We start from the raw sequence: 27,763 nt of genomic DNA on the forward strand, positions 1-27,763 counted from the left end.
GCAATTTGATCTTATATAACTCAGAAAACGCACGCACCTCCTTTGACATAAAAGAAGCCTCTTGGTCCATAGTCAAAGTTTGGAGAATGTCGAATCTATGAATGATATGCTCAGTTATAAACTCAATTACCTCTTTATGTGTCATGTTCTTGAGAGCAACGGCTTCAGTCCATTTGGTGGAATAGTCTGTGGCCACCAACACAAATTGATGCTCCTTTGATGATGAAGGATGAATTTCTCATATGAAGTCCAAACCTCACCCTATTAAGGGCCAAGGCTTGATAATATGATGTAGTTCAGGTGTCGGGACTAGCTGCGGATCGGCGAACTTCTGACATACTTACACCCTTTGTAGTATTTAAAACAATCATCTAACATGTCGGGCCAATAGAAGTCGAATCTTCTTAATAGCCATTTTAACTTTGAAGTCGATTGATGAGTACCATAAATCCCTTCATGCACTTTGACCATAGCTAATATAGCATCATCTGAATCAAGCATTTAAGTAGGACATCGTTGACAATTCGACAATAGAGTTCATCATCAATTAAAACATATTTGGAAGTTGTACGGATTGCAGAACCTATTGAGAATGATGTGCTTAGGACTATGTTAAGATTAAGCAACTCCAGCAGTAGCCTCCAAATTGGGGCCTATACTTTTGATTAGGGACTATATTCGGCTCCAACCTGTTTTTTTTTCTTCTGTTTTTTACATCCCCTGTTTTATCTCATCCCCTGCGGCGCGCACCAAGCCTCAATTATCTCCATCTCGTTCTAACCTCAATGTTTGTTTTACTGATTCGAATTCACAGTTAGCATGAACATCACTTTTCTGAGCAATTTATACCTCCGACTATTTTGTCGTAGCATTGGTCAAATAAAAATAATTGATAGAATAACTCATGCACTCGAAACTGGACTAAAATTGACTGTTAGCTTATTCGCACATTCCTAATTACTTTACTATTCTAAATTGTAAGTTTTAGTTATCCTAACTCAACTTTCTAGTTTTTATCAAGTTCATAAAAAAATATATTAACATGCAAAGTATATATATATATATATATATATATATATATATATATATATATATATATATAATACATCATTAAAATATGTTTCATGCAGGTGCGTGATACAATGAATCTTATTTGATGCTGTACATATTTTCTACAGTTTTCTGTTAATTCGATTAAAGCTAGAAAAGTTTGACTTATGATAGACCTAATACTACTTACAATTGGGAACACAATTCCATTTCAACAAGGATACATTGCGGACACAATTTCCTTTCAATGATATTCGCTCACGTTTTTTTTCTAACTAGGGTCAACTCAACAAACATCATCAAACAGTTCACGTGTGCTTTTAGCTTTTTCCGTGATTATCTGCCTCGCAAAAATATCCAAGACATGTTCTGCCTACAAATGATGGAAAACACAAAAAAAAAACTATTCAGAAACAATAGACATTGACATCTCATCTTTAGATAAAAGCACATTAACTAACTCACCTGCTTGGAACGTCATGTTAGGATTAGTTTGGAAACTTAAATCTCCTCTGGGATTCCCAGAGATTGAGAGAAAAATGAGCTATTTTTCCACACAATCCCTAGGAATCCCGAATGAGATTTAAGTTTCCAAACTAGCCCTTAGTATGATATTTTGCACCAGTTTCAAATGGAGGATCATACTCTAGCTCATTTCCACAACATTCTTGTTATCACCAAAACAAAATTAAACAGGTGGATATCCATGAATACCTTTTTGTTACCATCAAACTAATTGGTCAGAAAAGGAAGCCAAGCTCACTACAACCAATAGGCAAAGCAACGAAAAGAAATCCGCAATTCCAAATGATGATTCTGTGAGAAAGTAGATCTTGTGATTGATTGGATTACCACGAAATCCTCGAGCTACCATTGCCTGGACAAATAAGAGCATAATAAGACAAAATTCAAAATTAAATATCTGGAACAATCAAATGTGTATAAATTTGACACAATTGTTGTTATGGTCGCTAGATCGGTGAGAGATTAGAGAGGAAATTCGATGGTTGGGGCTGCTGATGGAGGTGGTGCGGTACTGTTCATACGTGAACAGTACTCACGGTTACTGTTCACAGGACGCCGGCCGGGGCCTCTGCCCACGGCCGAGCAAGAGGGGGTTTCTCCCTTCTAATTCTTGTCTACTTTATTTCTCATTCATTGATTACATAAATAGGCCAGTTGGCCGTCCCTATCTAGCTAGAGATCCTTATCTCCTTAACACTCTCCTAAAAACTCTCAACAACTACTAACTGATAACCTTCCTAGATAATCTCAACTAATCTCTTAGATAATCTCAACTAACCTTATATCTAACTATCCTTATCTAATCCTCCTTAGAGGGCCCATCGTTGCTGCTGCTACCGCAGCCCCTCCGTGGGCCACCTTAGGCCCTGACACTACACCCCTCCTGGACAAGCAGCTCGTCCTCGAGCTGCAGCATGACGAGTGCTCAAATACCGAGTCTACTTGACCTAAAACCAGACACCTAGAAGACAAGCCTTTTACATCTCGGCTTATCTTATTATTCCGAATCTGAATTTTTTGTTGACCCCATAAGATAAGGCGGATACCCTCCGCGCATTGGACTTGTGCGTGTGCAGCCACCTGGATCCCATGGACGTCATCTTGACGAAAGGGGAGCACATGGACGGGCACCTGGAATAGGTCGCAACAATAACCAGCGAAGGCGCCCTCATGGCGGCCGATAGCGGAATGTGGTGGCGCTAAGTAGTGCGCCCTTGCCGATGACGAGGGGGGTGCCTTACCGCCGCTGCCGTAGAGTTGAAGTCCGTCGCCCGCGGGACACGTACCATGCTCACACTTGGAGATAGCGGCCCGATGCCGCTGCTGATGGTCGTCCGACAGGGCAAGGTCGCGCCCCCGTGTGTCGAGGTCAACCGTGACCAAGGCTGCCTCGAGCATCTGCCGGCGCATCTCCCGCGCTCTCCGTCGTGCAAGGAAGCCACGAGCAGCAGCTTGTATGCCCACAGCCGCCGACGTCTGGAGCCGTGCGGACAACGCCAGCCGGTGCTGCTCATGTTGCACTGCTACCTTGATTTGCAGCAGCCCTTGCTCAACCTTCTGGAGCGTGGCTTGCATCTTTGCGAGATCAGCCCTTACGTTGGTCCACAAGTCCCCCATCGATGGAGCTAGTGATTGCTGAGTCGTGGCTGCCCCTAGTGGCGTCGCCCATGGGGACGGAGATGCCGTCAACGAAGATGATGTGACAAAATTTGGCGTTGTCCCTGGAGATTGGCACGCCGGCGTCCAGGATGTGGTGACAAAATTGGCAGGCGATGCTGCCCATGGAGATGGGGACGCCGGTTGCCAGGATGGCGTGACGAAGGTGGCATACGGCGCAGCCCATGGAGATGGGGATGTCGGTTGCCAGGACGGCGTGACGAAGGTGACATGCGGCGCAGTCCATGGAGATGGGGATGTCGGTTGCCAGGATGACGCAGCGAAATTGGCAGCAGAAGCCATGGGATCAGATCGAAACCCAAGCTAGCCGATACCAGATGTTATGGTCGCTAGATCGGTGAGGGATTAGATAGGGAATTCGATGGTTGGGGCTGCTGATGGAGGTGGTGCGGTACTATTCATACGTGAACAGTACTCGTGGTTACTGTTCACAAGACGCCGGGCGGGGCCTCTGCCCACGGCCGAGCAAGAGGGGGGTTTCTCCCTTCTAATTCTTGCCTACTTTATTTCTCATTCATTGATTACATAAATAAGTCAGCTGGCCGTCCCTATCTAGCTAGAGATCCTTATCTCCTTAAAACTCTCCTAAAAACTCTCAACAACTACTAACTGATAACATTCCTATATAATCTCAACTAATTTACTAGATAATCTCAACTAATCTTATCTCTAACTATCCTTATCTAATCCTCCTTAGAGGGCCCATCGCTGCTGCTACCGCAGCCCCTCCGTGGGCCTCCTTAGGCCCTGACAATTGTAGTTTTATTATATGCTCTAAACAAAATCAAGTGCCTCAAAAAGTAAAAATGCTAAGCATCAGCAGGGCCGTACCTGAAAGGGTGCGGAGTGTGTGGCCGCACCGGGCCCCCAAAAACATAGGGCCCCATAGTCACTGGACGCTAGCACATTTTCCTGTTAAACCTATCTATTCTAGACACAAATACGTAAAGAGTGATGCGCTATCGACCAGTCTCGTTTAGATTATTAAACTAATGTCTCAGTTACTTATCGAATACTCCATCCGTTTCAAAATAGTATTTGTTTTAGCTCTTGATTTTATATTTATATTCAGCTAGATGATGATGAATCCACTAAATAAGCAAAACGAATTCTATTTTGATATAGAGAGAGTATTATTTACTATACACATGATGGTTGCATCGGTAGAGAGAAGCTTTTTAAAATTGAAATATTTTTTTGAACAATTTATGGTCAACAATAACTCAAGAGAGGTTAAATGGCTTAGCAATTCTATATATATCGAAAAAAAGTTGTTGGATGAGATTGATCTCAATGATATAAGCGATGACTTTGTATAACAAAATGTTAGAAGATATTTTTAATGATATCAGATAACAAGTAAGTGTTTTTGGCTATATTTTACATTTGTTATCTTATAAACTTCAAAACAGTGCATAATAATTTTTATACGTCAAATATTCGATAATATATGTATAATTATATATATTTGTGTGTGGATGGGGCCTCTGTAAGCAAGGGGACTCTAACTCTCATCAAGAGAATGACACTATGAGTTGGGGCAATTTTCTGTTTATTTCCTCAAACACTGCACAATGCCATACCCTTAGAGGGGTTGGGGACACATATTTATAGCCCTAGGGGCTGCACTACCACACCTTCTCACACACACTACACAACAGGATTGTCCTCTAGATGCTAAAGAGACTACAGAGGACAGTCAAAAGCGACTGTTGTCCTCTAGATGCTAAAGCGACTACAGAGGACAGTCAAAAAGCGACTGTTGTCCTCTAGATGCTAAAGAGACTACAGAGGACAGTCAAGTTGTCCTCTAGATACTAAAGGACTACAGAGGACAGTCAAAAGCAGGCTGTCCTCTAGATGCTCAAGACTTATTCCATCATTCTCCCCCTAAGTCTTGGGCGTCGTCTTGTGAGAAAGTTGGGTCATCCCGAACCTGGAGCAAAGCTCAACAAACTTGATCTTCCCAAGGGGCTTGGTGAGCAGGTCTGCAAGCTGATCCTTGGTGTTGATGTAGCGCGCCTTGATGCTCCCTTCTGCCAAGCAGTCTCGGATGAAGTGGTATCTCAGCCGGATGTGCTTGCTCCGTTCATGGAACACGGGGTTCTTGGCCAATGCCAGAGCGGACTGGCTGTCCACCCTGAGTTCCACCGCTCTAGTGTCTCTCCCGAGGAGATCACCGAGCAGTCGAGCCAGCCAGAGAGCCTGAGTCGAAGCAGTGGACGCCGCTATGTACTCGGCCTCGCAGCTGGACATGGCCACCACCTGCTGCTTGACCGACTGCCAGCTGATGGGGCACTTGCCGAGGAAGAAGAGGATCCCGCTTGCTGGTGTCGATGTCGCCGGCGTGGTCGCTATCGCTGTACCCGACAAGGTGTGCCTCCCCAGGGCACCTCGGGTAGTAGAGACCGTGGTCGAGAGTCCCCGCAACATAGCGGATGATCCTCTTCACAGCCTGCTCATGCTCCGTCGTCGGTCGCTGCAAGAACCGACTAACGTAGCCGACGGAGTATGCCAAGTCTGGCCGTGTGTGGACGAGGTAGCGAAGGCTCCCCACAAGACGCCGGTACTGTGTAGCATCCACCTCCTCCGTCGTGCTGTCGCGACTCAGCTTCAGCCTCTCCTCCATCGGAGTGAGAGCTGGGTTGCAGTCGGTGAGCCCAGCCAGCTCAACAATGCGCTTGGCGTAGGCGGTCTGGCGAAGTGTGATCCCGGAGTCGCCCTGGTGCACCTCAATCCCCAGGTAGAAGGAGAGATGCCCCAGGTCACTCATTTGGAAGGTGGCCTTCATCTCTCCCTTGAACGCTGCCACCTCTGCATCCTTGGCACCGGTGATCACCAAGTCGTCGACGTAGACACCCACCAGCAGGGCATTTTCTCCATTGCCCCGCCAATAGATGGCCGCCTCGTGGGGGCTTGGCATGAAGCCCATCCTCTTGAGCGTGGAATCCAGCTTGGCATTCCACGCCCTTGGTGCCTGTCGCAAGCCGTAGAGGGCCTTGCGCAGGCGCAACACCTTGCCTTCCTTGCCAGGGATCGCAAAACCTGGCGGCTGGTGTACGTAGACCTCCTCCTTTAAGTCGCCGTTAAGAAACGCCGACTTGACATCCATGTGATGAACATGCCAGCCCTCCAGGGCTGCCAGCGCGAGGAGTCGCACGGATTCCATCCGTGCTACAGGGGCGAAGGCATCGTCGAAGTCGATCCCCTCCTGCTGCAAGAAACCGCGTGCCACCAAGCGAGCCTTATGCTTGACGATGGCGCCGGCTTCATCCCTCTTCAATTTGAACACCCATTTAAGGGTGATCGTGCGATGACCATGAGGGAGATCAGCGAGCTCCCAGGTGCGGTTCGTCTCAACCGCGTCCATCTCCGACTGCATCGTGGCACGCCAAGCCGCATGTTTCTCGGCCTCCGCGAAAGACCGAGGCTCACCATCGTCGCATGCAAGATGCAACTCTCCTGCCAGAATGCGAGATGCAGGGCCTGGCACCGACGGGTCGATGAGAAGGCCCTCCACCCTTCGATACCGCAACGGCTCGCCGTCGTAGCACGCGTCGACGTGCTCCTCGTCGCGGGACAGAGGGGTCACGAGCTCCACTGGGTCGTGCTCGACACGAGCTGGTGTCGGAGAGGACGTTCCCGGAGAGGGTACCGTCGGTGCTGGAGTACGTGGTGGCGAAGAGCTCGCTGTAGCCGGAGTCGTGGCTGGAGTGTGTGGTGGTGAAGAGCTCGTTGTAGCAAGAGCTGGAGAGTGTGGCGCTGGAGTCGGTGGAGACTTGGGGGCTGGGGTAGACAAGCTCGTAGAGGAGTTGCCTACTCCCCCAGCTCCCTCAAAGTGGACGTACTCGATGGTGAAGTCGTACGTCGGAGTCGTGCCATCGTCCACCGCCTTGTCCCACGCCCATCCTCGCCCTTCGTCGAACACTACGTCGCGCGCCGTGCGCACACGCTGTGTTCTTCGGTCAAGGATGCGGTAGGCCTTTGAGAACTCCGCGTAGCCATTGAACACCCCCGGGGTGCTCTTATCGTCGAGCTTGCTGATGTGGCCAAGCTCCTTGGTGAACGCGAGGCAGCCGAAGACCCGTAGGTGAGAGACCGCCGGCTTGCGCCCATGCCAAGCCTCGTACGGTGTCATCCCATTGAGAGCCTTGGTGGGCGAGCGGTTGAGGATGTAAACCGCTGTCACCACCGCCTCTACCCAGAAGACAGCTGGCATTCCTCTCTGCTTGAGGAGAGCCCGAGCCATCCCCACAACCGTCTGGTTGCGCCACTCGACGACGTCGTTCTGCTGTGGGCTGTACGGCGCGGAGTAGTGGCGCTGAACGCCCTCATCCGCACAGTACGACGCGAACTCAGCCGCCGTGAATTCGCCGCTGTTGTCGATGCGCAGCACGCGCAGCTTGCGGCCGCACTCCGCCTCCGCAACGACCTGCACACACCTGATGGCGTTCGCAGCCTCTCCCTTGCTGCCAAGGATCATCACCCACATGTAGCGGGAGAGATCGTCGACGAGCAGCAGGAAGTAGCGTCGTCCTCCCGGTGTGGGTGGTGTCACCGGGCCACACAAGTCCCCATGCACGAGCTCGAGCCTCTCCTTGGCTCGGAAGCTCGACTGCTGGGGAAAGGGGAGTCGTCTCTGCTTTGTCAGCACGCAGACATCGCAGAATTGCTCCACATGGTCAAGGCACGGCAGGCCTCGTACCATCTCCTTGGCACTGAGCCGCTTCAGGGCCTCGAAGTTAAGGTGCCCGAAGCGCTCGTGCCACTGCCATGCCCCGTCGTCTCGACGAGCAGAAAGGCAGCAAGGTTGTGCTACCTTCACATTGAGGATGTATAGCCGATTTGGACTCCTGCATACCTTGGCAAGAAGGCGACGAGAGGGATCCCAGATCCTCATGACTCCGTGCTCGACCTCCACGCGCGAACCGTTCTCATCCAGCTGTCCCAAGCTGATGATAGAGTTCCTCAACGCGAGGATGTAGTAGACTCCGGTGAGCAGCCTGTGCTCACCAGACGCGGCGGTGAAGACGACTGAGCCGGCGCCCTTGATATCTACGCCGGAGGCATCCCCAAACTTGACGGAGCCTCGGACGCTAGAGTCAAGCTCGGTGAAGAACTCTCGTCGGCCGGTCATGTGATGAGTGGCGCCGGTGTCGAGGCACCATCCTTCGATCATGTTCTTGTTGGAGCCGTCACCGAGGAAAGCGCGTGCTTTCGACTCATCAAGGTGGAGGAGTGCCGCTGCGGCCGGTGCCGCTGGTGATGGCTCGATGCTTGCATGTGCCAGGAGCAGGGCCTCCTCCTCCGCCTCCGCCTGTGCGACGTTGGCCTGGCCACGTCGTGGCTGCCGACAATCCCTGGCCTAGTGGCCAAGCTTGCCGCAGTTGTGGCAGCCGTCGTCTCGTGCCGGCTTCTTGTTGCCGACGGCGCCGCCTTGGGCACCTCCACGTGCACCACCCTCAGCATGTCCTCGCGCCCCGGCCTGGGCGCCTCCACGCGCCTTGCGCGGCTTGCCGCGTTTGCGGCCTCGTGTCGAGGAGAACTCCCCCTTCTTGTCACCCTGGCAGGCCTCCCACTGCTCCCGAGTGAGATGTAGCTTCCCGCCGATAGTGATAGGCCCAGAGAGAGCCTGTGGTTCGTCGCCGTCGACCACCTTGAGGCAACCAATCGCCTCTTCGATCGTCATCGTGGAGAGGTCTAGCAGAGACTCGATTGAGCGAGCAATCTGCCTGTACTTCTCGGGGATGCAACGGAAAAGCTTCTCAACAGCTCTCTCCTCATCGTAGGTGTCGTCGCCGAACTGCACCATCTTCTGCAACAGAGTGTTGAGGCGGAGAGCAAAGTCATCAACATCCTCACCTGGCTTGAAGGCCAGGTTCTCCCACTCCTTGCGAAGTGCCTGCAGTGTGGTCTTGCGGGCACGATCGCTGCCGATGCGGGTCACAGCGATGGCATCCCAGGCCTCCTTGGCAGTCCGCTTCTGGGAAAGCGGAAACTGCATCTCGGGCGGGACTGCAGCAATGAGGGCATCCAGCGCCCGCCGATCCTCATGGTAGTCGACGTCGTCGTAACGAACTGCTTCCCACATGTGGCGAACCTGGAGCCGTACCCTCATCACCGCGGCCCACTCGACGTAGTTGGTCTTGGTGAGGGTAGGCCACCCACCGCCGGGACCGATGTCCCTGACAATGGCCTGGGCCATGCGGCGACCATGGTACCGATCCGGGGAGGGAGAACTGCGCCGCCTGTAGAGGCCGCGATCTCCGTTGACTCGGTCGCCGCCGCCGGGAGCACCGCCGGCGCGTCTACGCCCGTCTAGGCTGCCGCCGCGTGCGCCCCCGTTAGGAGCGCCGTCAGCGCGTCGGCGCCTATCCGGGCTGCCGCCACGCGCGCCCCCATGGGGATGCGCGGCTGCCCACTGTGCCGCCTGCTCTCGCGCTGCTTCCCTCGCCAGCCTGAGCTCTTCGTCGGTGTTGTCGTCGACAGAAGCAGAGCTGCCAGCTCTACTGCCGCGCAGAACCTCGAGCTCTGTTGCCGCCGCACGTGCAGCATCCGCCGCCTCCGCTGCTTCTACTTCCGCTCTCGCCGCTGCCAGTTCCGCCGCCGCCAACCGTGCTGCCCTCGCCGCTGTCGCTGCAGCCGCTGCTGCTGCTCGCTCTCGTTCTTGTGCCGCGGCGACCTCGGCTTCCTGCTGGCGCCGTGCACTCGAAGTGACCGAGCGTAGGGACATGGTGGGCTAGTGAGGGGTCGCTGCGTGTGGAAGAGGCTGTCTCAGACGAAAGGTTGCTCGTCTGAGCAGGAGAGGAAGGAACAGTTGGAGCTCTTGCTGCCGACTGAGTGTGGGGAGAGACGCGGGAAGGAGATGAGCAAGAGATGTTTAGGCTACAGGATAGTTTGGCTCTGATACCAATTGTAAGCAAGGGGACTCTAACTCTCATCAAGAGGATGACACTATGAGTTGGGGCAATTTTCTGTTTATTTCCTCAAACACTGCACAATGCCATACCCTTAGAGGGGTTGGGGACACATATTTATAGCCCTAGGGGCTGCACTACCACACCTTCTCACACACACTACACAACAGGATTGTCCTCTAGATGCTAAAGAGACTACAGAGGACAGTCAAAAGCGACTGTTGTCCTCTAGATGCTAAAGCGACTACAGAGGACAGTCAAAAAGCGACTGATGTCCTCTAGATGCTAAAGAGACTACAGAGGACAGTCAAGCTGTCCTCTAGATGCTAAAGGACTACAGAGGACAGTCAAAAGCAGGCTGTCCTCTAGATGCTCAAGACTTATTCCATCAGCCTCCATATCGAATTTTGCACTGGGCCCTGAAAAGTCAGGAACCGCCCTGAGCATCAGAGCAATATAATCAAGTTTCACACTTTTTGTGAGCTCCCAATATCATTGGAAGAGTGCTTTTCTTTTCATTCAGACTATGTATCCTTTTTGTGTTTTCTCGTCTACCACAATGTGCTAACTTCAGGTCAATAAGGTGAGATGGTATGTGATCTATACACAAGTCTTGACATGTTCCAACAGTGCAACACAATTGTGCGATCCCTAACTAGTTTGGCCAGTGTCCAGTTAAACTTAGAAAAAATAACTAGCGTGTGCTTCATGTAAATAATTGGTTCTACTTTGAGATGGACCAGCCAGTCACATAGTTGAATGCTAGCAAATACAGGCATGATTTATGGTTGCATCAGGAACCAATATCAGCAAGAGTTAACAAACCTGTACATTTAAGGCAATTCCTTGTTCCATGGATCTAATGCAATTTTTTAGAACAGTAAAACTCGGCCTGCGGAGGTAAGACCGCCCCCCATGGCATTATATTAAGAAGAATACCTTTTCATGCAGGTCGATAAAACCCCCGAACCTCTGCCTCACTCATACACAGCGGCACCGTAGCCCATGTGAGAACGACCACAACTAGGGTCAGGCCTTAGACTTGTGCTTTGGCGTGGGACAGACGAGGGGATCTTTTTAACCATAGCCTGAAAATTCGCTCAAATGGGGAGTCGAACCCATGACATGAGGAGTGTGACTCAGACCACCTAACCAACTCGGCTATAGGCCCTTTCGCATTTAGAACAGTATCATCCTACCGTCACTTGTAAAGTTTATTTGATCCGGGACAAATAGTTTTGGTTTCTATTGAGTTGCATGCACCGACCAGTTCAATCCAAAATATTAATCTAATGGAGAGAAGTGAAAAAATCACTTATATTCTAACACTCCCCCTCACGTCAACTCCCCCTCACGTCAAGGCTCTCTCAAGCCTCAAATGTTGAATAAGAGCGAGCAACAATTATTTTATTTAATTGCGCTAATTAAAATTCAAAATTAAGACCTCTAACTTTGATATCATATTAAGTTGCATGCACCAATCGGTTCAATCCAAAAGTTTAAACTAATGAAGGGAAGACGACGATCCACTTGTATTTAACAGTTTCAAAGTCATTTGTCTTGCACAGCAGCTCAAAATACATACCTAACTCAAAACCGGGGGCTATGTTCAGCAAATTACCTTTTTTAGGAATTTGCAACTCACAATGCATTTATTATAACTCAAGTCAGTGAAAACAAAAAGAGAAAAGGAAAGAAAAAACTAACCTTGGATATTTGCTCCGCATGATCAAATATATTTTTAAATATCCGTTGGACATAGCTGAAGAAAACTACAGTTGCACATAAGATATTACAGTTAATGTTTTCATACAGATATCATGTAAAAGCAATTAATTGTAGTCCAAGACTCCTGTCATATAAGATCTCATGCATAGAATGAGTACAACAGAACTAGAAGAATTGCAACATATTCCCTCCGTTTGTTTTTACATGTCACATTAGCTTTGTCTTAAGTTAAATATTACAATCTTTAATCATATTTTAAAAAAATGTTATAACTTCACAACATACAACTTACAAGTTATATATTATGAAAGTATTTATCACAGTTAATCTAAAAATATAAATCATGTGTCATGAATTTATATAAAGTTTTTAAAAGCGATGGTCAAAGGTACAAATGTTTGACATAGAACAAAGCTAATACAACATGTAAAAATAAACAAATGGAGTAAAAGGTACTGCAGAAATATAGTTTTGGTCACTATGAACTTAGTTTTCAAAACTATGTATGCATTTTGAGATAGCCTACTAAATTGCTTTTAATTTTAGCAATGCATGGCATCTCATTCTTCCCCCAATCTTATCACTAGAATAGATTACAACAACAACAACAACAAAGCCTTTTTGTCCCAAGCACGTTGGGGTAGGCTAGAGATGAAACCCCGTATGAAAACCTCAGAGCTCAACCCCCAAAGAACAGAAAAGGGAAACAAAGGCAAAGGAGAACCGAAAACAACGAAACGGGGAAACACATAAAAGAGATAAAACCCACAAGGACCAGCAAGATCTAAAATGGACACAAGAAAAGGTCAAACGATTAAGGAGGAAAAGCGAAACTATCAATCAGGGTTCTGGCACGTGAATTGCACACTTCCACCCCTTCCTATCTGCGGCGAGCTCTTTGTCAATATTCCACTCCTTCAGGTCTCTCTTCACAGCCTCTGTCCACGTCAAAGTTGGTCGACCTCTACCTCTCTTCACATTTTCGGGACGCCTAATTATTCCGATATGCACTGGTGCCTCTTCAGGTCTTCGTTGGATATGTCCAAACCATCTCAAGCGATGTTGCATAAGCTTCTCCTCAATTGGCGCCACTCCTACTCTCTCTCGTATATCATCATTCCGGACTCGATCTCTCCTTGTGTGGCCACATATCCAGCGCAACATACGCATCTCTGCCACACTTAGTTGTTGGACATGTCGTCTTTTAGTGGGCCAACATTCTGCTCCATACAACATAGCCGGCCGGATTGCTGTCCTGTAGAATTTGCCTTTTAGTTTGTGTGGCACCCGGTGGTCGCATAAGACACCCGCAGCTTGTCGCCACTTCAACCATCCGGCTTTAATTCTATGACTGACATCCTCATCGATGTCTCCCTCCTTTTGAAGCATTGATCCTAAGTAACGAAAAGTGTCTTTCTTGGGTACCACTTGCCCATCAAGACTAACATCGCCATCCTCATACCCCATGGCACTGAAATCACACTTCATATACTCTGTTTTAGACCTACTAAGCCTAAAACCTTTTGCTTCCAGCGTCTGCCTCCACAATTCCAACTTTTGAGAAACACCACTCCTACTCTCCTCAATAAGTACCACATCATCGGCAAAAAGCATACACCACGGTAAAACTCCTTGTATGTCCCTTGTGACCTCATCTATCACCAAAGCGAAAAGATAAGGGCTCAAAGCCGACCCTTGATGTAGTCCTATGTTAATTGGAAAGTCATCGGTGTCTCCATCACTTGTTCGGACACTTGTCACAACATTAGTGTACATATCTTTAATAAGATTAATGTACTTTGTTGCTACTTTGTGTTTTTCCAAGGCCCACCACATTACACTCCTAGGTACTTTGTCATAAGCCTTCTCCAAGTCTATGAAGACCATATGCAGGTCTTTCTTTTGTTCTCTGAAGATTACTTGGAAAAAATTATCAATGCTGAAAGACTGGAACACAAACATCTCACTAGTTGCTTAAGAGATCATATACTGCAAGTCTACTGCTAAATTACTTTGGACAGTGTAGGTGATAGGAATCGGGGCGGATTCCCGGATTGATCGCAGGTTGTAGTGGTGGGTGATTAGTGGCCGGGGTTTGAGGCGCAATGCACAGCGGCGGGGCGCCGTGTTCACTGCGCGTGAGAGGAGAGAGGCGCGAGGAAAGGGGCAGCTAGGTCACAGTAATCTCCCGGCTCCCTCTGGGAAGCCGGAACAATCTTGTTCCTGCTTGATCTATAGAGTGGTGCTTACAATTATTTATACTCCCTTCTAGTCTTTATCTAATGAGATAGATCTCCTCTTTTCTCTCTAACAAATCTTATCTTCTAATCCCTATCTTCTCTCTAACAAATCTTATCTTCTAATCCTTATCTGCATGCAATCTTATCTTCTAATCCTTATCTACATGCTTTATGCTGTTGCCCGGCGCCTATAGTGGCGGCCGGTCATAACATCTCTCCCCGCCTGCGCAAACAGCTCGTCCTCGAGCTAGAAGTCTGGGTAGTGCGCCTTGAACTCGTCGACTGTCTCCCACGTTGCGTCGTCTTCAGGGAGGCCGCGCCACTTGATCAGCACGCGCCAAACGCCCCGGCGCTGCTGCGCCTGAAGGGCGCGCTCCGGCCCCGAGAGGATGCGTCCATCCATGACCGGCGGAAGGGAGGCCGGAGTTGCTGGAGGTTCGCCATGGTGAGGCTTCAGCAGCCCTACATGGAAAACGTCGTGGATGCGCGCCCCGTCCGGAAGCTGTAGACGGTAGGCGACGCTGCCGATGCGTTCCACCACTTGAAATGGCCCCGCATAGCGCGGCCCAAGCTTGCGCTTGGCACGGGGGTTCAAGGACTGCGCCGTTCGGTGCAGCAGGCGCAGCCAAACCCAGTCTCCCACAGCATACTCCACGTCGTGGTGGTTGGCTTCATAGTATTTCTTGGACATCTGTTGGGCTTGAAGAAGACGTTGACGAGATTCAGCAAGTATCTCGTCCCGACTGCGTAGAAGAGTCTCAGTCGCCTCTGTCCGCGCTGACCCTGGTGTATAGGGCAGGATGGGCGGCGGGGAACGACCGTAGACCACCTCAAAGGGGGTGGCTCGCAGAGCGGTGTGGAAGGAGGTGTTGTAGCAGTATTCCGCCCACGCGAGCCAGTCGACCCACGCACGGGGTCGATCGCCTGTGACGCAGCGCAGGTACATAGCGAGCACCTTGTTGACCACCTCGGACTGGTCGTCCGTCTGTGGATGGAAGGCGGTGCTCATGAGCAGCTTCACGCCTGCCATCCCGAAGAGGTCGCGCCAGACGTGCCCCGTAAAGACGGGGTCTCTGTCGCTGACGATGGAGGAGGGGAAGCCGTGTAGACAAACAATGCCCTCGAAGAACGCTCGAGCGACCGTTGTCGCAGTGTAGGGGTGCCCGAGCGCGATGAAGTGTGCATATTTGGAGAAGCGATCGACGACCGTCAGGATCACCGACTTGCCACCCACCTTGGGCAATCCTTCAATGAAGTCGATGGAGATATCAGCCCACACTTGCGAGGGCACTTCCAACGGTTGCAACAGCCCTGCCGGCTGCGATGTCGCCGTTTTATTGCGCTGGCATGTGGTACAGGTGCGCACCAAGTCCCGCACCAATGCACGGTCGCCGGGGATGTAGAAATCCGCTCGTAGGCGATGTAGAGTCTTCTGGATGCCCTCATGGCCGGCGGAGTGGGCCAGGGAGAGGGCCTGGTGGCGCAGGTCAGCATGGCCCGGCACGTAGATGCGGTTACCATGGAGTAGTAGCCCGTCGTCGATGCGCCATGGGCCCTGCAGCTCGCCCGCCTCGAAGCGCCGGCGCACATCCTTAGCATCGTCCCCGTGCGACGTCGCACGGCGGATGTCGTCGATGAAGGTGAAAGACGGCCCCGAGCGCACGCATAAGGCTGACCCGAAGCTGGTGCTGCCCTCCTCAGTGTCGCGGCGGGACAAGGCGTCTGCTACGACGTTGAGGCGTCCTGGACGGTACATGACGTCGAAGTCGTAGCCAAAGAGCTTGCTGATCCATTGGTGCTGAGGCACGGTCGACAAGCGCTGGTTCAGCAAGAACTTCAAGCTGTAATGGTCAGTACGAATAATAAAATGACGCCCCCACAAGTAAGGGCGCCAATGGCGTATTGCCTGCACCAGCCCAATCAGCTCGCGCTCATATGCCGCCAGCTTGAGGCGGCGAGCGGCGAACGGCCTGCTGAAGAAAGCGAGAGGCTCGGCGCCCTGGTGTAGGACGGCGCCGAACCCCATGCCGGAGGCGTCGTAGTCCACCATGAAGTCCTTGTCGAAGTCGGGCATCTGGAGGACTGGCCCCGTGGTGAGGGCGCGCTTGGAAGGCCTCCGCGGCCTCCTCATCCCATGCGAAGGCGTCTCGGCGCAGAAGACGTGTCAGGGGCGCTGCAATGAGGCCCAAGTCCCGGATGAATTTCCGGTAGTAACCGGCCAAGCCCAGGAAACCACGGAGACCCCGGGCGGAGCGCGGTGTTGGCCACGAGGTGACTGTCGCCACCTTGGCGACATCCATGGCCACACCGTCCTTGGAGATGACGTGGCCCAAATAGGCCACCGAAGGCGCCCCGAATGAGCACTTCAAGCGCTTTAGGTGGAGCTGGTGCGCCCGAAGCTCATTCAGGACGATGGCGACTTGCTGCAGATGCTCCGCCCATGACGAGCTGTAGATAAGAATGTCGTCGAAGAAGACGAGCACAAACCTCCTTAGGTACGGCCGTAGGACGTCGTTCATCAAGGCCTGGAATGTCGTCGAGGCATTGGAAAGCCCGAACGGCATCACTAGGAACTCATAGTGGCCATGATGAGTGCGGAACGCCGTCTTGGCGATGTCGTCGACGCACATCCGCACCTGATGATAGCCCGAGCGCAAATCGAGCTTGGTGAAGAAGCGAGCTCCATGGAGCTCGTCAAGAAGCTCGTCCACGACGGGGATGGGAAACTTGTCCTTGGCAGTCTTGGCGTTGAGGGCGCGGTAGTCGATGCAGAAGCGCCAGGACTTATCCGCCTTGCGAACAAGGAGTACCGGCGCCGAGAATGGCGAATTGCTAGGGTGGATAATCCCCTGGGTGAGCATGGCGTCGCACTGGCGCTCCAGCTCATCCTTCTGCAGCTGGGGGTATCGGTATGGTCGCACGGCGACCGGTGCTGTTCTCGGGAGCAGATGGATGCGGTGGTCGTATGGTCGGGCCGGCGGCAGGCCTCGGGGCTCCTCGAATGTGGAGGCATGCTGAAGAAGAAGTCGGTCCAGCATGGGTTGCTGGTCACTTGCGGCTACCACCGCTGCTACGGAGGCTCGAGGATCAGGAGGGTCGGCACCCCCGATGCCCCGCCACAATACACGGTGGTCGTCGTGCTGGAATGCCATCATCATGGCCTCGAGGTCCCAAGTGATGGGCCCTAAGGTCCGCAGGTAGTCGACGCCGAGGATGAAGTCGAAGCAACCCAAGTCGAGGTCGACGCACGTGATGGAGAAGTGCTCGTTCTCGATGGAGATGGGCACATCGCGAGCCACCCCGGCGCAGCGAAGGTTGTCACCATTTGCGACAGTGACCCTGAGGTGCTCCCCTGCGGCGGGTACTAGCCCCAAACGACTCATGGTGGCACTCTGGAGGAAGTTATGCGTGGAGCCGGTGTCCAGCAGAGCCATAAGTCGCTCCCCCTTGACCATCACCGGAAGCACCATGGAGCTCTCTGTGTGAATGCCTGCGAGTGCCTGGAGGGAGACCACAAAAGCAATGGCGGCCTCAGGGTCCTGGACGGACGCAGCCTGCAGTCCTGCGTCATCGGTAGCCGCGGGCGTGCCCTCGTCGACGACGTAGTCCCCGCACTCCAAATAGAAGAGGCGCTGGCACACGTGACCCGGAACATATAGCTCGTCACAGTTGTAGCACAGCCCTTGACGGCGTCGCTCTTGCATCTCCGCCGGCGTGAGCCGACGAAAGGGGCGCCCCCTGGAGGTGTATGCGCCGCTGCAGGAGGTTGCCCCCCCCACTTGCGCACGTGCCGGTGGCTGCTGGGCCGGGCGAGGGGCGTGTCGCGTGGGGCGGGATGTCGGAGCCGGCTGTGCGGCCGCCGTGCATAGCTCAAATGTGCGAGCATAGTACATGGCGGTCTGAAGATCCCGTGGATGGTGCATCTGCACTTGCACCCGTATGTGGTCGGGAAGGCCACCGACGAAGAGTTCCGCCCGCTGAACCGAGGATACGCTGTCGACGTGACACGCAAGCGCTTGGAAGCGCTCGGCGAACTCCTGCACCGTGGACTGAAAGGGAAGCCGGCCCAACTCCGCAAGTCGGCTGCCCTGTATTGGCGGCCCGAAACGCAGGTGGCAGAGTTCCCGGAACCGTTCCCACGTCGGCATGCCCTCGTCCTGCTCGAGGGCGTAGTACCACGTCTGGGCCGTGCCCCTCAAGTGGTATGAGGCCAGCCATGTGCGGTCGGAAGCGAGCGTGCGTTGGCCCCGAAAAAATTGCTCACATTGATTGAGCCAATTTACAGGGTCAGCAGTGCCGTCGTATGTTGTGAACTCCAGTTTGTAGAATCGTGGAGGCAGGGGATCGGATGCCGCGGGTGCTGTCGGTGGTGCTGCTGGCGGGGACGAGCACTGGCCCCTAGACACCGGGGGCGGAACGCTGCTGCCGTGGAACAGCGACCCATCCACCCCGCCGTAGAGGACACCGGCCGCCGATGAGCCCCCGTGAGAGGGAACTCCCCCAGTGGCTGGCTAAAAGACTGGATTGCTTTTAATTTTAGCAATGCATGGCATCTCATTCTTCCCCCAATCTTATCACTAGAATAGATTACTTGGAAAAAATTATCAATGCTGAAAGACTGGAACACAAACATCTCACTAGTTGCTTAAGAGATCATATACTGCAAGTCTACTGCTAAATTATTTTGGACAGTGTAGGTTAATTTCAGGTGCATTGATAAGAATAAACAACAATATTAACTATTGAGTTGCATGCACCGACTAGTTCAACCTAAAAGCTTAAGGTGATGGATAGATGGAAAATTCACTTGTAACATTCCCCTATACGTCGAGCCTCTCTCAGGCCTCGGACATGAAATAGAAGCGAGCAACGATTATTTTATTTAATTGCACTAACCAGAATTTAAACTCGAGACCTTTGGACCATATTGAATTGCATGCACCAATCAATTCAACCTAAAAGCTTAAGCTGGTGGAGGGAGGTGGGCAATTCACTATTAATATTAACCAACGATAAACTAGTTTTTGATTCCTGCTCCTCACAAGCAACTAGCAGGTCTAGAGTGTTTGGGTTCTGGCCTTCTGGGAGTGTTTAACCAGTTCTTTTAAAGCCATTGGTTAGAAATGCAGGAAGTTTTTTTCCAGTATGTAGAAGGTACTTACTATCTATAGTTTCCATAGCTGTCAGCTTTTTCCAATTTATCCGGCGTGCTACAATCGCTAGAGCTGAGTTGCGAACCTGGTTGGATATGTGAACAATATCAGGCTCCAAAGTTAGATCTCAAATAGCAGAGTATATGTCTAGACAGAAAGAAAAGGTACTTTGTGGTTACCACAAAATACTTGCCTCATCAAATACTAAATTGATAAACCTCAATGAGAGTAGTAATGTAAGTATTATCTCAGGCACTGGCACACCGATATGCTTCAGTGGACTCATAAACCACCACAAAGCAGAAGCAAGCTGCTCAGGAGTGGTTGTTGTCAAGCAGAGACTTGCACTTTGGAATATCTGCATACAAACAACAAATTTGGGAGTGCATATTATATAGTTTCATGTGCAAACCAAGTCACTCTACAGTGTGCTCTCCATCAGGTGTGATTTGTTGGGTGTAAACAAAAGGCATAAAAAAGTGTAAGATAATGAAGGATTAAGCCAAAGAGTTTGCCTAAAATACTTGTAAGTGAAGGACATACTGCAAAGGAGAGGCTTGCTGAAGTACTTGCTAATGATAGGCCTTTCCTTGTAAATTGCAGTGGTCCCAGTTTCAAGATTGTGTAAGAATACCCACTTGTGGAGCAAGGAATGTTCGGTATGCCTAGAACAGAAGGTGGAGGCGTTCTCATCTGGACTAATGAAGGTGCACCATCAGCACCAAATCCCAGCATGATGAATATGAATCCTGAAAGAAGAGTAACCCTTCCAAGTTGATCCTACAGAGAATGTGGTTTTGTTTACAGGTAGTAGAAACAAGCACATCCCACAATAAAAGTTGAACATACGATGGAACAAAAACCACTGAGCAAAGTGCTAAATAATTAGCTGAATCCTAGAAGGAAAATGAACAGCTGCATTACAACGAATGTGCAACCAAGGATGAAGTTAAAGCCAGACATCACAGCTTTGCTGCATCAGACTAAAGATACTAACACATCGAATGGACGTACCAAACACCATAAGCTGCAACTACCTATGTAAAGTTATGCTATATGCGACATGTATCAGCATCATACGAAAACTCGAAACAAATAGAAGACAATTGAAACCACAATTCGCTAGCTAAGCACAAATAAATTCTCTGCAAATAAAGTTCGATGGAATATAAAATCATACCTTCCAAACATGATTTGGTAAAACCCACATTGAAATAAGGGCCAGGAATACTACCAAACCAAACCGCATATAAATATTTGACCTGGCTGGTAGGACAACAAGGGACAAGAGCCACACCTACAGAAAGAAGTATATGAATCAAGGTTATTAAAATGATAAAACGTTGGAACGCTCATGGGTGAAATTTTGACTTTTAAACGTTTAAACTTTGTTTAAACGTAGTTTTAAACAACATAGGAAAAATACCAATATATCATAATTTCGGACAATAATATGAAGTTAAATACCAAAACAGAGAGGTTAGTGGCTTACCAAAACTTCACCCATGAGCTGGATTGAACCCCAAAAGCAACTAATAGACTGGGCCCAAAAATAGTTAATGGTCTAAAATGCATAAAACACTGCGTTTTACAGTTTAGAACGCCAAAACGCTAAAACGTGATTTCAAACTCTAATTAGAGTTTTGACATTTAAACGTAGTTTAAACATCGTTTAAACGTAGTTTTAATAACACTGATATGAATTGTTTAATTTTAGCAGGTCAAAAACCACAAATTATTCAGTTCATCTTTAAACTTTGGTCAAATTTATGTTAATACAGAAAAGGGGCAGAAAAACTGAAAACTGGTATGGTAAAAGTTGGTAGTATGATATGGCCATATCAGAGAACCGTAGACTGCTGTTGGGCAGGCTGTGTGTCATGCTAAATGGGGATCTGGAGGGGGAGTCTGCTGGAGTTGGTTTCATGGGGGTAATTGGTTCGTGGACAAGCAGTGTCTGGCTCGTATCTGAGAGCCAGGCCCTAGGGGACAGGCTGAGCACATGCAATACTATCATGCTTGGTTAATTGTACATACTTAGACTAAATGAGAAGAGATGATGTTTGGTTGTCCATATAAAGATATGTTGCATGAAATAAAAAAATAATACAAAGTTATGATTATGGTTTTTATTTTGTATAAGTACTTTCTTTAAATTTCTTCTTTTATCATTGTATGTCTTAAACTTTTTAAAACATATTAATAACACTTGATATTTACTCATTATATATTAATATCATCATTAGCTGAGTAAGCACCTGCACCCAGCAAGACTAGGTCCCCAGAAACGCCTAAAATCTGTGTATCTGCAGAGTAGAGGCCTCTTTTGCATCCCGCGAACCAGGCCCAAAAAACGGTATAGGAAACCAAACAGCACAAACTTGCATCCCACCAGCTGAGGCATATGAAGCGAATCAATCACCCCCCTATAGGACTCAAGGTCAGCTAGAGAATACGCACGTTTGCACAGTTGCTGAGAATGAATAAAACAACAAGCTGGGAATGTTTGCCTGCCTCCCTCCTCGACAATCCATTCACTGATTTGCATCCCAATCACGATAGCTTTAGCACAGCAACGGGGCACTGACAGATAGATTGACACATTCGCATTCTATTTATCGCTTCACTCTCGCGGCAACATTCCCACAAACACCACCCATGCACCCTCCCCGCCCACTCCTACCGCATGGTAAGCCTATCCACTTATCCAGTACGCGTGTAGGGGTAAGCGGGGACGCCAGATGTCACGTACCAGCTTGACGCGCGGGTCGACGGAATGGAGAAAGGTTCGCGGGCTGTCAACGAACTGGCAGATGGGCGTGGCCGCGGCGCCAGAGATGAGCCTGAGCACCTGCTCGGGGCCCACTGCCGACCCAGCGCCTGCCGCAGCGCGCGGGATCCACTCCACCCACTTTGTCGCAGCCGACGCAGTGGTGCCATCCTTGCCCGAGGGAGATGGAGACGCTGGCGCGGGGGCAGACGCGGAGGGGACGAGCAGAGCAACGCGGCTGCCCGTCCTCCGCGCGCCGGGTTTCGCCTGGAGCGGGAGCCAGCTGGGCGCGGCCTTCACTGCGGGGAGAGGGAAGGCGAACGAGTGGAGAGGCCGGAGGTGGACTGCGGCAGCCATCGGATGGGACGTGCGCGGCGTCGGCGACCTGAACGGCTGAACCTCGGCTCAAGCCAATTTGACTTCTTTTGGCCAAAGTACTGCCTCCGTAGTCAGAGCAACTCCAAGGGATTTACCTCTTCATAAAATAAAGATTACACTCCATATATTTCATTAACTCTCCAACAACCAATTTAGTTTCGATAGCCGAAATGACTAGCCAAACTTAGCTAGCGAAAAGACTAATTTAGAGAGTCGGATAACTTGACGAATTAGATGGCTAGTCTATTAGAAAATTATTTTACTTAACCTAAAATTTAGCTTGACAAGTTATTTAGCTAGTCTCTTGGAGATGCTCTTAGGTGGTGTTTGATTTACTCGAGCAGTGTATATTTGAATATTAAATATAAGTATTAAATATAGTCTAATTATAAAAATAATTACATAGATGAAAATTAAATGATAAGATAGATTTATTAAACCTAATTAATTTATGATTAGTAAATGTTTAATATCTCCTTCGTTTCAAAATAGTATTAGTTTTAGCTTTTAGTTTTTATGTCTACATTCAGTTAGATGATGATGAATCTAGACACATATACAAAACATATATAACAATTATTGTATGAATCCAATTAAAATGCTAAAATGGATTTTATTTATGATAGATGGAGTATAACATAAAAGGAACGAATCATACACTAATTAGACTTAATCGTGCAGTAGATATGGATCGATCACTCGATCAAACTGTTGTGGCACTGGTTGATATCGACTACCTAGTGTCACATGGCGTGTTTTGACTGGTTCGTTCAACTTTAAATTTCATAAAAACATAAAAATTAGAAAAAACTGAAACTTAGTCTATGAATATAGAAGTGCTTGAGCTCATTCACATCGCTCACACTTTGAATTTCTCTACCACATCCTCATAGTCCTCTCACACTCCTTTTATTCGAATCAAACATTGTTGAGATATATTCGTCCAGCTCGCACATTGACATGGTCAAAGAAGAGTTGTTTAAGTTGTTTGCAGGAAACTGTAATGCAACAGGCGATAGAGCTTGCCTCCGAGTCTTCCACGTCGAGGAGGCCACCAAGGTAACATCAGAGATACATCAACCGCGATCATATATCTAGCCACGACCGGTTGATGCAAGACTACATCAATGACCCATATGTCTACATGCCACTTTATTTTTATCGAAGGTATCACATCTTGAAGAGTCTCTTCCTTCACGTCTTAGATAGGTTGGGTGAGCACTCCCCCTACCCACTATTCAAACCATGCACTCAACCATAGTAGTTTCTCCCCCACCAAAACACATGCTTGTGTAGCGTTGTTGACTCCATCGATGAATACATCAAAATGGGAGAAAATACCGTCTTAGAGTGTCTTGGACTATTATGTAGAGGTGTTATTGTATGTTTTGGGGTAGAGAACAGTCGTTGTCCCATTGTTGATGACCTTAGGTATCTGTTAGCTAAGGGGGAGGAAAGGGGATTTCCTGGTATGATAAAGAGTATAGATGGCATGCACTGTAAGTGGAGGAACTGTCCCGTTAGATGGAGAGAACAGTTCACAAGGGGGCTTTGGATCCCTGGCAATTATGCTCAAGACGGTTGCCTCGTATAACTTGTGGATCTAGCATGTTTTTTTGGGTGGTGGGGATCAAACAACGATGTGACACACGCTCAACCATTCATCAACGTTCACTAATGTGTTCAAGGGTGAAGCACCTAATGTGAATTTCACGATAAATGGCCAAAAGTATAACCATGGGTATAATCTCGTCGATGACATATACCCTCAATGTCGGGTTTTCGTGAAAACAATTCTGCTCCCACAGACTCCAAAGCAGTGGATGGTTATTGCATGTCTGGAGGACACATGGAAGGACATGGAGAATGCAATTAGGTACTCAAGGTTCAATTTCATATTCTTCAAACCCAAGGTCATTTATTCTCCCACCATGTATTCAGTGAGTTCATGTGTGCATGTACCATTTTACACAATATGATCATTAAGATTTAGACTATGGCCATGTTTGCTTGGGATTATAATCTATCTATATTATATAATCCAACATAAATAAGCTAGCGGGGAAACAAACATGCAACTTATGTGATAGGATTATATAATCTAGTACTTGAGATTATGATAATCCCATAAGCTACTCAAAGGGTGCTTATTTTAGCTTATTTTTGACAAAAGACCCACTACCCATAGTAAGTTGAGGAAAATTACCACAATTGCCATTCATCTACTAGACGGTTGTTCTCACTTCTCACTCGGCTATCTGACTCCTTTGTGTCTCTCCTCATCCCCAATGATTTCCTTCAAAGCCTAGCTGTCAGAGTTTGATAGCGGTGACATCGGCTCGATTCTAGGCCACCATGGATCCCAATGACGATGAGGATAGCTGTCACACCCGGTGTTAGAAGGCAAACCGAATGTGAACCATGTATGTGCCAGGATCAGAAACTCACGTACACAGTGATTACATAATTGGACATCATCACACATTGCTCAAAGTAAATAGAGGAAATGTACTTTTATTACATCAAGATGTCGAAGACATCCATAGAGTCTAATACATAGCATAGTCATTAATATCATCAAAGAGCGGAAATACGAAACATTGTAGATAAGGCCTACACATGCAGCTGACTAGGGGTTTGCCACTAAGAAAAACTAGAACTCGTCGTAGTCCTGAAACTCCTCAAAGTCCTCCATGTTGCCAACATCTCCTACTAAGCACTTAATACAGTGGGGACAACCTGGGGTGGGGGTGGTTTGTAAAGCAAGGGTGAGTACACATCAACGTACTCAGCAAATGTCCCGTTTGGCTAAAGTGGACTAGCTTTATGTGGAGTTAAGGTTAAGCAGTTGCTTTTAGTTGGTCAAGTATTTATTACTAATAGTAGAGCCAAGTTTTAGTAATAAACCCATTTATTACCCAAAGGTACTCCATCCAAGAGGACATACCAGATATCATAATTATAACCATAATCATTAAACATCATCATAAAAGTATCCAAAGTCTTCTAATCAAAGAGGATCCCAAGGCCGCACTTAACCATGAGCTTGGCTGATATACCAGTTTCTAACACTCTGCAGAGGTTGCACACTTTACCCATGAGTCGTGATCCCTTTTCCAGCCTGGATTGTACAAACCCGATCTTCACTACCGAGGTGAATGGCCAGGGATACACTACGTAGCCTTTTACAAAGACTCCCATGGTGTATAGCTGCTCGTTAGGTTTCGCCAGTCGTACAAACGCAGTATACCTCCCCAAGGTGGGTGACTAACAAAACCAAATCGAATGAACCTCTGCACCCCCCTTGGCAGAGCGAGCACTACGCCCCGACCCCCATTGACGGTCCTTAGGCAAAGCCAACTACACCCCAGGTTCATCTAATTAATCAGCTAAGGGCGTCCCATTCCACCCTCATGGTTGCACTATTATCCCGGGTGGTCACTCAACGAACAGGTCCTTACGGAGAGTGAAAGGGAAATGGACCTAATCATTTCCTATAATCGATTTTGGTGGTCGACGACCAACACAAACCACGTGACTAACTAGTTTGTCAAGATGTCATTTATCTCAGGTGCATAAGGTTCAACATAAACCAAGAAAGAAATTCAGTTGGGGACACAATCAAATTTGGAGCAAAGGACTTAGAGTGTGCTGAAAAATGGCGCACCGGACAGTGTCTGGTGCCCTAGGCCCAGGCGCAATCGAACCAACCACTCTCGGGAATTCACCAGGCGCGCTCCGCTATAGTTCACCGGACTGTCTGGTGTGCACCAGACTGTCCGGTGAGCCAACAGAGCAACGGCTCCCTGCGCACCAATGGTGAACTGCATAGATAAACAGTGATGAACAGTGCCGCGCAGAGTCAGAGCAGCAAAGTCAGAGGTCACCGGACAGTGTCTGGTGTGCCACCGGACTTTCCGGTGCCGCTTGAGGACAGAAGACACCAATGCTCAACTGCTCCAAACCCTATCGGATAGTTGACGTTGCGTGCACCGGACAATGAACAGTGCAGTGTCCGGTGCACCACTGGACTGTCCGGTGCGCCCATCGACAGCAAAGTCAGCCAACGGCTAGGAAGTGGTTAGGGGCTATAAATACCCCCAACCATCTCATTCAAAAAATACAAGCATTCTAAAGTTTTCATTCATTGCAAGAGCAAAGTCCAACACTCCAAGACACAATCAAAGCAATCAATCCACTCCAAGTTTCAAAAATCAACTCTAGTGCTTAAGGGCTTGTGAGAGGATCTTTTGTGTTCTTTTATTGCTCATATCACTTGGATTGCCTTCTCTTCTTCCCATTCTTATTTCTAAGTGTTTGTAAATCTAGCAAGAGACACCTAAGTGTGTGGTGGTCCTTGCGGGGTCTTAGTGACCTGTTTGATTAAGGAGAAGGCTCACTCGGTCTAAGTGACCGTTCGAGAGAGAGGGAAAGGGTTGAAATAGACCCAGCCTCTGGGGCCTCCTCAACGGGGATTAGGTTCTTTGGAACCGAACCTCGGTAAAACAAATCACCGTGTCCACTTGTGTTGATATCCATTTGATTTGTTTTCCCTATTTCCTCTCTCTAAAGTTTCCTTGCCAATATTAATTTGAGTTTGCTCCCAAACGTCATCCGCATCATTTGAGCAACTCGTGGCAAGAGAAACAATCTTCCGCACTCGGATTTGTTTCTGACGCTAACCCCGGCCTTAGTGTGTGTTTAAGTTTATAAATTTCAGGTTTTGCCTATTCACCCCTCTCTAGGCGAATTTCAATTGGTATCTGTCGGGTACCGTAATTAGGGGTACCCCCAACACTCCTACACACGGCTAGTAACCACCATCAGCACAACCTGCAGAGACTGATGGGCACGATTCAGGTCAAGGCTTCGTCTACCCAAGGGGCGCGATCTCGCCTCGCCCGAGCCCAGCCTCGGGCGGGAACTATAGTCCCGGACAAAGTTACGTCTCGCCCGAGGGCCTCCTCAGGCAGTGGGCGCACCCTCGGCACACCCGAGGCCCAACTCGAGCAGGCTTCGTCGAGAAGCAACCTTGGCCAAATCACCTCTCCAACCGACCGTATCGCAGGCGCATTCAATGCGAGGATCGCCTGACACCTTATCCTGACACGCGTGCTTCAGTCGGCAAGGTCGAAGTGACCGCAGTCACTTCGCCCTTTCACTGACCGACCTGACAGGAAAACAGCGCCGCTCGCCCCGCTCCGACTGCTGTGCCACCCACCAGGGTGAGGCTGACAACAGCCAAGTTCAGCCTGGGGCGCAACAGAAAACTCCGCCTCGACCGACCTTAGTCCTCGGCCTCGGAAGGAGGTCTCCGCCTCGCCC

At 49.2% G+C, this 27,763-nt stretch overlaps 1 protein-coding gene across 2 annotated transcripts; it reads right to left on the minus strand.

Moving 5' to 3' along the window:
* Positions 1–1,126: 1,126 nt before the first annotated feature.
* On the minus strand, positions 1,127–22,527 carry LOC100216748 (Protein ABCI12 chloroplastic). Of its 2 annotated transcripts, none has more exon segments than NM_001143151.1 (8): positions 1,127–1,423; positions 1,765–1,927; positions 11,877–11,941; positions 19,300–19,375; positions 19,484–19,648; positions 19,834–20,070; positions 20,471–20,587; positions 22,043–22,498. In NM_001143151.1, coding segments are annotated over 7 exon segments (1,185 nt in total). In that variant the 5' UTR covers positions 22,418–22,498; the 3' UTR covers positions 1,127–1,423; positions 1,765–1,777.
* Positions 22,528–27,763: the final 5,236 nt, after the last annotated feature.

Source organism: Zea mays, chromosome 8, assembly GCF_902167145.1.
Source record: "Zea mays cultivar B73 chromosome 8, Zm-B73-REFERENCE-NAM-5.0, whole genome shotgun sequence".
NCBI lineage: Eukaryota > Viridiplantae > Streptophyta > Magnoliopsida > Poales > Poaceae > Zea > Zea mays.